Below are 12,817 nucleotides of genomic sequence, written 5' to 3'. Positions count from 1 at the left end.
TTTTCTGAGAAATAAAGGTGAAACCGCGGCGTCTGAGGAGTGGCACAAAGGACGATTTCTACACCAATCACTCAGTTACGTCAAAATGACTTCCAGCCCAATCAGCATCAGTACAATTCTTGCGAGAGACAACCCTGAAATGAAACATCACGTCTGCAGATTACGACAGTAGACAAATTTATTGTTCCCCTTGCACCGGAACTAATAGGTTCCCGCTTGCTAAAACTGAAAAAGTCGGATCTGGCATCCTTAGGTAGTAAGGATGGGAGGAAGGTAGTCAGATTTAGTGCCGAGAATACGGGCCTTGGTGTCCGGGAAGAACTCCATTCCTGGGAGCTCTGTTACATCTCCTTCACCAGCAACCCCAATGGGGTATCGGAGCAAATGACCTGGGAGGTCTCTCTCTACACTCTCACTCGCATAGAGATCCCAATATTTTTCGGCAGCCTGATTTACCTTTGCGATGCATTCCTCACTTTCGGGATGGAGGAAAGTATCGTCCAGCATCCCCAAGTGTTCATACCATAGTGACATTCGGAAACCATGGATCTGACCCCTGGCCGGCTGCCTGGTTGCCAAATGATACGGCTGGTAGGCCCCCATTGCTATTTCAGAGTCTCTAGAGCCATCCATTGATCTTTGGTTGATGTTGGCAGATCCAATTATAATGTACTCGTCATCAACTGCCAGAAGACAAAGTTAGAACACGAAACCCCCAAGACTGTCAGAAAACAAAAGTTAGAACAAAAAAAGGAAGCAGCCATGCACACGAATTCACAACGGGTGCACTTTTGCATAAGAGCAAGGACTGACCAAATTCATGTGCTCTTCTATCTGCGTCTATATGTTTGTAAATTTTTAACAATATGCAAAGTGGAGAACTTCGAAAACATTTTTCAAAGGGAGGTTACAAATAATGACCGAAAGATACTACTTACCAATCATCATCTTGGTATGGACGTATATCATGAAGCGCCGAGCCTCCTGAGCTCTAATGTAGTCTGAATCAGGCTCTGGCTGTTCAGAAGGTTCATACTCACCACTCCTCTTCACCTCCCGGTTCCCCAGGCAGAAGAATGTCAAATAGTTCCTGGGATCCTCCTCCAAGCCCTTATCCCTCAAAGCCTTGATAATATCTTTGTACATCATCTCCATCGTCCTCCTCTGCCAATCTAATATTGCCTGAACTGATCCACTCTCAGGGATACCTTCTGGCCACATTGGGACTACAACATAGACAGTGAACCTTTCCCCAGCCTCAATTTTACTAGCAATCTTCAGAGACAGTTCCTTAGGAATGAGATGCAAAGCACCAACGTCTTCAACCTTGATGTCATCAGCTTTCCAGCCAAAACAGCTTCCAAGAAAATACTGGTTTTCAATATAAATAAAATTCTTTGCTCTACGAATAGCATGAATATAAGCATCCTGGATGCTTCTGTCAATAATGTTATCTTTCCCACTGACAAGACCAGCTCTCGCTGCTTCTTCGGGCGTCTCAGGGAAGCCAAAAGCAGCTCCACCATCAATAGATCTGAAAAGCTGTACATGCCATGACTCATGGTCATCAGGGAACATTACTGGAGATGGGGGAATGATGATATCATCGAGCTCTCTCAAGTTAACCAGGATGTCCTTCCCACCTTGCTTTCTCCATCTCTGCTCAAAATTAAACAGAACATCCCAAGCAATTGGACCTTCAAGGCGGGAGTGAATATCATGCCAAGGCTCCCTAGGTCCACCCTTGGTTATTGAAGCACCAGTGAAATTAGGTTGATGGAAATCATCATGATGAGCAGTGTCCAATGTCCTGAAAAGTGAATGGAAGGGAGTATCATATCTTCCATCACAAAGATCTATACCCCCGACAAAACTCACGATTCTCCTTTTCTGTGGCTCACCACCAGGCATGTCACTATCCACCACCACAATTTTCTGGTGATGAGTGAACATGGTTGAAATTTGTAAATCCTGCACAAAGCTTCCACCATCATCGGGATTGCGAGGGCACAGGACACAATGCACATCTGTACCTTGAAAGAATTGTTCAGTTTCTTCATCATGGGTAGCCATTAGACCATCCTTCTTCAGCAGACCCACTGAGGTTCTGTCATCCCAAACAAGCATGAGAACCCTAACACCTTCACTTGCCTTCTTCTTAAGCAACTCACCAATGGTAACATCTCCTCCTGGCTTTTGCCTCCTTGAATCCCTTATCAAGGTGATTTCAGTGTACACAGACCACCCAGTAATGTAAATCATGTGCTTTGCATTAGAAATTGCGTCGAAAATATCTTCCCAGCACCTGTGAGGTTCATAAAGCTTTCCCCCAGCAAGGGGAATTCTTGGGACGAAATTGTCCGGGATATGAGCATCTTGATACAGAGAAACCCGACATCCTGTTCTCTGTGAATAGAAAGTGTAAGGGACTCCAGGAAATTTGGAGCTTCTAATTCCACGAGCCCAATTACGATCTCTAGTCACGTCAAAATATTGTAGCTTCACATGAATTTTAGACTCTTCCTTGATGGGATTTTTATCCTCATCCAGTATCTCCACCCACCTATCTATCTCTTCTCCTTCTAAGAGTTCATGAACTGGTACATAAGCTCTTCCAATTAAAGTAGCACCAATGGGATTATCATCTTTAACTGTAAATATAACATTTGAAGCTTCATGGGCACAGTAAATGTGAAAAGACTCGTACCACCTTGGGTTATTTGGTTCATTCTCAATCATTCTAGTTCTCCCAACTCTAGCCTTTTCCAGATCAATGGTTGCATAAATTTTGGGAGTTCCTTTGCCAAAACCAACAGTTTCTTCAATGTTTGCCATCAACTACAAGAAGATTTGAACAGTATCAGCAGAAGACGAAGTGCCCAAACACGCAGTAATTACCATCCGACATCAAGCACGGTAAAAAGAAAATATACATATTTAAATGAATGCAAATCATTTTTTTAACTAGGGAACTGAACAAAATCTCTAAAACAATTTGGTTAAATGAGACCAACATTCAGGAAAAGGAGACTAACGTAATTATTTCTATAACTGACTAATTTAAACTTCGTACACCTATTGATGAATACTCAGCTAGCCAGTCTAAAGCTTAGGAAATTAGGAGATCAAAGTTGACAAGATCTCCGCAAGTGTTCTCACTAATCAATCATGGAGACTGTGCACATACAAACAAATATTCAGGGAAAGCAGCACAGATTTGAGACACAGGTTTAAGAAATCATTCAAGAAAGAGCACAAGTGTGCAGATTTGTCGATCACATAAGCATTCCAATCATCTACCATCAAATTATGCAATATAGACCATCGAATAAACATGGGAGTTCGGCAAGAGAATAGATGAGCTGCTAAATCCAAACAAACACCCTAATGGTGCTCCGATCCAAGTTTCAAAAGGAAGGGGATCAACGTATATACCTTGCGGAAGACACTGGGGCCGCCTCCTTCGCCATGGAGCTTGTCAACCTCGAAGATCGTGACATGGAGAGTCCCGTGAAGCAAAACCGGATCCATTTTTACCTGCACCTATAAAACCACAGCATTACTCAAAATCTAGGCTCGTATATGACCAAACAAACATTCAACAATGACACATTCAGGCATAAATACTAACATCTAATAGGCAATCAAGAAAATGATGTGAAAAGTTCCAAGTCTGTAAGAGATCTGAAAAGCTTACTTTGATGGGTTTGGAGGGGAGAATACGATCGGATCTTCAGTGTAAAACGGAGAGTGGGAAAGCAAGTTTATAGTGATCCGAGAAAGCTGTCTGTTGAAATGGACACGGGAGGGCCTTGGATATTACTAGTTTATTTGAAGGGCCCGCATCTTTGTGGTATTTTGCCATTCTTCTGAGCTATACGTGTTCATTATTTGTCTTCTCATCCGCGTGGGATCTCAAAATAGTCGGCCATTTCCATCATAACTATAAATACGAGTATGTTCAAGTGAAATGTAAACTTAATGCTCCTAATTTAATAAAGCTGTATAGACTATTAGATGTATGATAATTAAATTTAAATTTAAAATTTATATTTTATACGTGTAACGTGCATTTAAATTTAAAATTTAAAATTGAATATATTGTGATCATATAAAAGATTAATTCCTAAATTTTTTTTAATTAAAAACAAAATTTTTTTTCTAAAGTTATTAATGGGAGATATTGAATCAGAACTTTCTACTTATGATTCCTTCTTTTCTACTGTTCAATTCATAGGACTTCCTACGTACAATTTCTCCTTTTTATCTTTCAACCAAAAGTTATAAAAAAAAATTTGTATCAACTCTGGTTGGTTTTTAATGAACCATTGTATGTTAACTAGCCATTCATTTTTTTTCTTATATACAATTGTTAATCAACATCCATTTATGGATCTTCAATTCTACACCTTTTCATTTCTTTTTTGGTTGAGCAAAACTAGAACTTTTTTTTTTTTATAAGTTTCGGTTGAAATATAAAAAGGAGAAATTGTATGTAGGAAGTCCTATGAATTGAATAGTAGAAAGGAAGGAATCATAAGTAGAAAGTTTTGATTCAATATCTCCCATTAATAACAGATTTGTTTTTTCTTAAGCTATTAATGGGAGATATTGAATCAGAACTTTCTATTTATGATTCCTCCTTTTTTGCCATTCAATTCATAGGATTTCCTACATACAATTCCTCCTTTTTATCTTTCAACCAAAAGTTATAAAAAAAAAAAAGTTGTATCAACTCTGGTTGGTTTTTAATGAACCGATGTAAGTTAATTGGCCATTCATTTTTTTTTCTTATATGCAATTGTTAATCAGCCATCCATTTATGGATCTTCAATTCTACACCTTTTTTTTTTTTTTTTCGGGTGTAGCAAAACTAGAACTTTTTTATTAGAAAATAGACCGTTAAAATCTTGAATCAGAACGGTCTCGATTCCACACTAGTTGTGTTAAAAAGCAAAGACAAGATAACAATAAGGACAAAGAAGAAAATATAAAAAAGAATGAGCTTAGATTCGGCCTCGAGGAGTGGGCCGCGAGGACGACTTTGCACACGACACGAGGATTGTGATGGGTGCGCCCTTTCACTTCAATCACGAACGGCCCTCACCTTATCAGCAACTTTTCCTTCTTGTTTGCCCAAACTTAGGCCTCTAGATGTATACTTGGAAGGCCTGAAATTGTCTCTGCTCTTCCTCACCAACGGCCCAAGCCTCTAATGAAAGTTTCCTCGATCAAGCCCAATTTCTTCACGATTGACACGTGTGTCTCTGTGTGTGTGTGGGTGTGTTTTTTCTGGGGTCTGGTTTGGTTTGGTTTTGTTTTCTTGTAGCTCAACGTGGGTCTTTGGAGTCCGTAAAGGTTCACGCTCCTACCATATTAGATGCCCACTTTTAAGGGCACATTACTCATCGTGCTTATTTTCTTGTAAAGAACAAACAAAAAGTTGGGAGAGCAGATGATAGGCACATCAATCTGTGAATTGAAGATCAGCAGCTCATAAAAACATGGCTTGTCGAGTATGAGTCCAACAACTGGTACCAAAGATCAGTTTCTGTGTTTTACTACGCACATGATTCCTCTGCTACTCCGTATAGCAAGACACGACGTTTAGTAAAGCTAGGAATGAACATTCCACGCCAATTCGTTGGACAAAACAAAAGGGACGCTGCAGGCATCTGGTTAATTTATGGCTTCAACATGAACTGCATGAGTAATCATTTTCGAGAAAACGCAGCTGGTTGTTCTTTCTTTCCAAACAAAAAATGCATCAAGAAAATGAAGAGTGCAGCACCATCGACAATTTGCAGCAGTTTGTAGAGGAACTGCATGCTTTGGAGATATGCTACGAAGCATAAACACGCATCATCGGGCCTTGGCGCAGCCTTGATGAAGTAATTAAATCAATTAAGAAGCGAAACAGGGAGGGAATCCCGAGAACGCCCACCAACCTCTCTTGGTGGAATTAATTGGGCAACGACGCTGCTTCAGTTCAGATAATTGGTGATTTAGCTGGAAGGAATCAATTATACAGCCCTTATAGGGTTAAAGGATCAAATCATGAACGCCTGTAATTGATTTGGCTAAAAGTGGGCCATTATATTAATGCAATTCACGATGCTCAAGGTCAATTTTAAATCAGTCAGTCAGATCATCCTAGCTTCTCCTCCTTTGTTTTCTCTGTGCTTTTCGTTCTTCCTCGCCGGTTTTAATTATTTTTAAGTAGCATGCATCACCATCAGAACTTTTTGATGGCCTAGACTTTTATTAATTAATTAAAGACCCGGCTGGTAATTTAATTTTCTTCCCCTTGTTTTGGAGGAGATATTTCAGTCATCTGATTGCAAGTCTTTCTTGGAACTGACTTCTGCATGCTGAGTGCTACTTTTATTCAATATTCTTCACATATTGAAAGTGTTTTAATTGATTTTGCGTCTAAATTAATTCTGATGAAGCGATTGAAAACTGTTCCAGCAAATGGCATGAAATTGTTATCCATTACCTGTTATCAACAGGAATTGCATAACTATACTGCAAACTCATCACAACAGCCGTGTCGTTGGCCTGCAGAATTGAACTCATCATCACAACAGCCGGGCTATCATGTCCAAGAAAAATGTACTCTACTCCCCACATTATTGCTTTAAGTTGGCAACAGCTTTTCTTGTATCCCAAAAAATACACTTGGCTCATCTCTCTCCACCTCCCCCCCCCCCCCCCCCACCTTAATGTTATGTACCAAGAACTGCAGATGAAAAGCAAATTGCAAGCCAAAGATTTTTCAACATGTATATTACTATGTGACTTTGACTTTTCTAGTCTTTCAAAACCGTCAAGGCTTGCCTTATGAATGGATGAATCATGAATGAGTAGTGGTGTGCAGAAGGGAGCCGGTTGTGAAGTGATCGCTCCAAAAATAATACTACCACATCAAGCGGAGGCCGGAGAATGTTCCCCGCCTATAAATAAATATGCACAGCCAATTCCCCATAACCAATCACCATTCCTTCTTGTATACATACAAGTTCCATGTAAAATTACTCCTTCTTTGCAAGATTAATCCTAATTATTTTTTCGATTTGTCTAATATTTCAGGTATTATATTTTTAAATATATAGCTTGAATTTAATTAAGGAGCGTTGCTGCGTTCACATTGACAGGTTAGAGAGAGAGAGGGGGGGGGGTCACAACTAGGAATCTTGGCCAAATTATACAGCAGTTATTCCGCGTTATCAACCGTGCAAGTATGTGCAGTTGTCCCTCAACCTCAATTATATTGAGGATTTACAGCAGTGGAATAAATTGTGAAGACGACAACAACAGGCTACGCTGCCAAACCTCATCCTCAACGAGAGGGAGAGGACCACAACTTGGAGTTACGATCCTGTTGATTTCGAACCAGATATTTTGCTTTCAGAATTCACGATCCTGTATGTAAACATGACACACTCTACTCAAACTTCTTTACGTAACTTTGTTTAGTTTTGGCCTTGTGAGCGAGAACCAACTTCAACTTCGTTGGCCATCTGGGTTGTATTTGCCAGATCAGTCAATAGAGTTCTATTTTACCACTGCTGATCCCTCCCACTTACTTCAATTTCTGGGCCTCCTTTTCAAGTCATCAATCATCGAGGACGAGATCGAAGAAATTCAACTAATGCAACAGAAAGTATGCATTGGTTAGGTGAATTGAAGTGAAAAGACTATAGGAACTAATTAAAAGATCTGCTGATTTTCTAGTGCTTCTGTAAAAGATATTCGGCTGCAATCTCCCTTTGAAACTGCTAGTATAAGTTAAGTAGCAAGCCCCAGCTCTGAAAGCAAAAATAAAGGATGACTATATCCTGCATGATTTTGATATTTTGAGCCCCATAAATGAATGCTCCATAAATGACCAAATAGTATCAAGCCCACAACTTGTACTGGTTAAAAGATTGAGTAATGCATGCAAGTTGGCAGGTTCTTTTCTTACTAATATTTTTTCACTCTGTCCTTTTAACAAAAAAAAAAAACATAGTTATTTTCTGACTTCAAATTCGATCGGAATTGGTTTCATACTACAAGTCCAGAAGATAACTGCTAGCAGCTAGGCACTGGACTAATATTATATGTACCCGGGTTATTCTGATAACTAATTAATTGCAGACTCAAATAATGAAGCTAGCTAGCTAGCTATTTCCTGTTCCCCTTTCCATCATTTCAGAATAATACACAGTCACTCCAAATTTCTTCCTTGGTTATTCATAATGAGTAATTTACCTAAGCAGATGCAGGCTTTAGATATATATAGCAGCTTGCTCTTAAAAGCAGCGGAGCCCATGTCTAGGCTGGTTGTATTGTACCTTAAAACTTCCAATCCCATCATCCCACTGAGGAGGAAGGTCATTTTCCCCGTTATAATCTCTCATAAATGTCGTCGCGTAACACAATCATACATTTTTTTTAATGCTCGTACAACATTTGGTTTATATGTGATTAATGCAAACCACGGATCATCTGCTAATCAGCTCTGAAAAAATTATTCCGGTCCAAATAATAATTATTTGGGTCCATTATTATTTACTGCATTACATTTATTTGGCCTTAACTGGACCACAAATTCTGTACAATTAATATCAATTCCCACGCTATGTACCTAAACATACACAGTAGTTATGTCTCCGTTTCTTGCTTTGGACTCAACTGCAACCCTGGCAAAAATATAGGCCAGTCAAATAGTACTCCCTCCGTCCCACTTTGATAGTCCTGTTTTCCTTTTTCGTGTGTCCCAAATTATAGTCCACTTTCCAATTGAAAAATGTAGTTGTATTTTAATTTTCCTAAAATACCCTTATTTAATGTAAGTTGTTGTTAATATAAACCTACCTCATTTAATGAGAGTTGATTCTTTTTTTACCATTAATTCAAGTTCCCATAAAATTGTACTCTATTTAATGTGAGGGTATTTTAGGAAAATAGCAATCTAAATTTACTTTTCCAACAAAATTAACTACTTTTTCTTAAACTGTGTGAAAAAAAAAACAGAATTATCAAAGTGGGACGGAGGGAGTATGATTGTTTCTTCATTATAACTTTGGTACTCCCTCCGTCCCGTTTTGTTAGTCTTGGTTTTTTTTTCACACAGATTAAGAAAGTGTAATTAATTTGGTTGGAAACATAAATTTAGATTAATAATTTCCTAAAATACCCTTATGCTAATCACGAAGAGTGCCAATTAATATCAGTTACAGCTAATGGGTTAGTATTGGAAAAACTCAATGTATTCAATGTAGTAGGTTAGTATTTAATAACAATGTATTAATAACAAGATATTTAATAAGGGCATTTTAGACAATTTGAAAGATTACTACATTTCTTAATGGGAAAGTGGACTATAATTTGGGACGGACGAACAAGGAAAACAAGACTAACAAAGTGGGACGGAGGAGTATATAAAAACCTCTGTCACGTCACTATGGGTTTGTTTTAATAGTTGCTTTTGCATTCTCGTAGATGAAAGGAAATCATGCACATGACTGCACTACACCCCACCAAAAGGGATTCAATAGCGGCCAGAGAAAGAGGGAAGAAAATTCCAATACTGCATGAAGATGGAGACAACAAAAGTGTAGTACTGGTTTCTAAAGCTTCTGCTTGGGCTGGCAATGGTGGAACTGCCTTTGGAGGACCACTAGGGCCCTGCAACAAATGAAGAGCTCGCCGACAAGAGATCCTTTCTGTTAAACGCTATCATTGCAATGCAAACTATTGGCTTCCACCGTAGCCGTAGGCAGGAAAGACCATTGGATTGGAAGTACAACTGAAGCCATAATTTCTACAAATGAAGCAAGAAAGTATAGTAGTCACCTTCCTTAAAATGATAGCATACATTTTCTCACAAATTAATAAAGTAGTGCTCCACATACTACGTGTGTTTACTTGCATATGATGTACTAATTTATTAATTTTTGTGTGTGCGTCAAAAAAAAATAAAATATATATATATATATATACATGATTCGTTTAATTTCGTACTCTGAGTTTGAGTGGTGTGGTGGGTGTTAAATCCAATAAAATAAGATTTCCTACTTAGCAAAAATAGAAATTTGTGAATAGTAGTGAATAAAGTTGTATCCACAAGAATTGGTGAATTTAGTCCCTTTACAATTTTAAGAATCAAAATGGGGAGGTTGGAGAAATTAAACCACACCATAAATAAAAAATAAATTAATAATAAAAAATTAAGTAAAACTAAATCAATGAAAACAAATCTTCTAGTTAAAGGAGTAATCTCGACTTTTGGTTCAATTAATTGATCATTGATGCAAAAATCAATTCATATATCCACAAATAAATTCATTATGATCGTCAACAAGCTTTGACTATGCCTTGCCTTATCCTTGCTTTCTTGGTAATTAAAACAAACTCTTTAATTTCTTCTCTTGCCAATGGACAATGCTAAATAAGTGTTTAGAATTTAATCTATCTACAACATTAAGATTTAGAAAGGCCACCAATTTTAACCAACAAATTCACAAGTTTAGTTCATTTAGATTAGATTATGTATTACTCTAATATAAATCCAATTATGCCACTTGCCACAAATATTAAACACTCAAACAATTATGCATTTGACATTATTATTATTGGAACTAGATTATCCAGTTAGTTAAATATCGAACCCTGGATATCTAGTCCGGCAGCATAACCATGAACAATTAATTCATGAACTATACAAATACTCATAAATGTATAAAATAGAACAGTAAAAATAAATCAGATCTCACAATTATTGTTGAATCAAAGTCTTGATTATTCTTCAACTTGAAAAATGCCTTTAACCACTCCTCACTGAGAAAATCGACCGATAAAAATGTGAAACTAGAGTTTGTGTTCTTGATAGAAAAATAATAACGAAGAAGAAAAGTTCAGCGCCAAGAGATATATATCAATCTCTCCTTATTCACTTATATGTATTCTATTCTAATTAACTCTCCGATAATTTTTGTAAAAAGAAGAAATATCCTTATCAACTACCCAATAAGATAACATGGTTGTCAAAAGTCCTAAACATGCTTCACATAAACAGTCGAATTAATTTTGGCCCCCATGATTCTTCAAGAGATGCAACAACCGGTTAAATCCTTGTGATTCCTGACTTCATAGGCTGGGCAAATGCACCCACATTTTTCCTCCACAAGTCTTTTTAAATTTCCTCTTTTAATTACGAACCCCTAAATTCGTCACCAAACACATTGATAGTTCAATAATATAGACAGTTGTCCCTTTCACCAATTTAAAATAGCCACACACTTAATTCTATCTTCTTGGCAGCTCCCATTTCGATCGTTACATAGAGTTGTAACTTGTTTCAATGAAATGGTTGCTCTTTACTACAGGCTATAGCCATACAATACTCCCAGCAATCTACCACCCAAGACATAGTGACCCAACTTCCAAGACTAGTCTAGGTGATCCACGGAGGAGTACGTCCGTGCAATCTAAGTCACTCCTCTCTTCTCATCATAATATATAGTACTCTATATATAAGTATTCCCTCGTTTCTCTCCCCTTAGTCCTCACTTTCTAGTCATCAACTCCTGCACCTCCAGCGCTACTTCGCTTTCCTTCCTCTGACAATCATGGTACAAACTAAGAAGTTCAGAGGAGTCAGGCAACGCCATTGGGGTTCTTGGGTATCTGAGATTCGCCATCCTCTGCTGTATATTCTCCTTAACTGCTCATCGTTAATCTATCTATTTCAATATTCATCATATTCCATACTGTACTACTACACTCTATACTTATATATACCACTCATCACTAGTAATTGGTCGGAGTCTGACATAAAAATTTTGCGCATTTCATGCCATAGATAGCTTTTTTTCTCTTGAATCATCTTTGATTAGTAGTACAATTTTTGTGTGTTATAGGAAGAGGAGGGTTTGGCTGGGGACGTTTGAGACTGCAGAAGAGGCAGCCAGGGCATATGATGAAGCAGCAGTTTTAATGAGCGGACGAAATGCAAAAACCAACTTCCCAGTCCAAATGAACCAGACTGCCAATACTGATCATGGCTCCTCTTCCAATCTATCATCGTCATCATCATCTGCTGCTCTCTCGGCGGTCCTAGGTGCAAAGCTTCGCAAGTGTTGCAAATCACCATCTCCTTCGCTCACTTGCCTAAGGCTTGACACCGAGAATTCCCATATTGGGGTTTGGCAAAAGCGAGCCGGGGCGCGTCCAGATTCCAATTGGGTGATGACTGTTGATCTTCGCAGGAAGGCTAGTGATCGTAGTGATACTAGTACTAATAACGTTAATGATCATCAGCAATGTCCAAGCTTCAAGCGGGCAATACCCCCGGAGACCACCACCACCACCAACACCACCACCACCACTTCATCATCATCACAGGGAGACTCCTTGGATGAAGAGCAAAGGATTGCACTGCAGATGATTGAGGAACTCCTGAACAGAAACTAATGAAGATCTCGTAGTATATGATGTCAATTATAGTAAGTGTTGATACGTTAATCTGTGGGGGGCTAACAGCTGATTCCATGTGCAGAGCCCTGTCATTGATGTATGCTTTTCTTACCACTTACCGGTCGGGACTTACTTTTGTTGTGATGCTTCGAGACTGGGATGAGTTATAGACTATACGTAAAAAAAAGTTGTTCACAAATCTTAGAGTTGATTTATATGCTGATTTGGACTTTTTTTTATACATGGGAGCTGTTTTACGTTGGTTTCAAGTGACATTATTGTGTTGGATTAATGAGAGTTGTTACTGCAAATATCAGATAGTAACGAAATGTGTGTGTTTCGTGTATTTTCT

General features: G+C 38.4%; 2 protein-coding genes across 2 annotated transcripts; one reads left to right on the top strand and one right to left on the bottom strand.

Moving 5' to 3' along the window:
* LOC113739629 (phospholipase D alpha 1) lies at nt 1-3,920 on the bottom strand. The gene is made up of 4 exons (XM_072045485.1): nt 3,698-3,920; nt 3,436-3,543; nt 939-2,838; nt 1-683 (listed from the first exon to the last, which is right to left on the bottom strand). Exons 2-4 carry the CDS (start codon nt 3,529-3,531, stop codon nt 250-252), a joined length of 2,430 nt encoding a protein of 809 aa, XP_071901586.1. The 5' UTR covers nt 3,532-3,543; nt 3,698-3,920; the 3' UTR covers nt 1-249.
* A 7,449-nt stretch (nt 3,921-11,369) lies between these two features.
* On the top strand, nt 11,370-12,738 carry LOC113739398 (ethylene-responsive transcription factor WIN1-like). The gene is made up of 2 exons (XM_027266606.2): nt 11,370-11,698; nt 11,910-12,738. The coding sequence occupies exons 1-2, from the start codon at nt 11,619-11,621 to the stop codon at nt 12,460-12,462; spliced, it is 633 nt and encodes a 210-aa protein (XP_027122407.1). The 5' UTR covers nt 11,370-11,618; the 3' UTR covers nt 12,463-12,738.
* Nucleotides 12,739-12,817: the final 79 nt, after the last annotated feature.

This window comes from Coffea arabica, chromosome 4c (assembly GCF_036785885.1).
Source record: "Coffea arabica cultivar ET-39 chromosome 4c, Coffea Arabica ET-39 HiFi, whole genome shotgun sequence".
NCBI lineage: Eukaryota > Viridiplantae > Streptophyta > Magnoliopsida > Gentianales > Rubiaceae > Coffea > Coffea arabica.
Note: the sequence above shows the minus strand (reverse complement) of the source record. Positions and strands in the feature narration are given on the sequence as shown.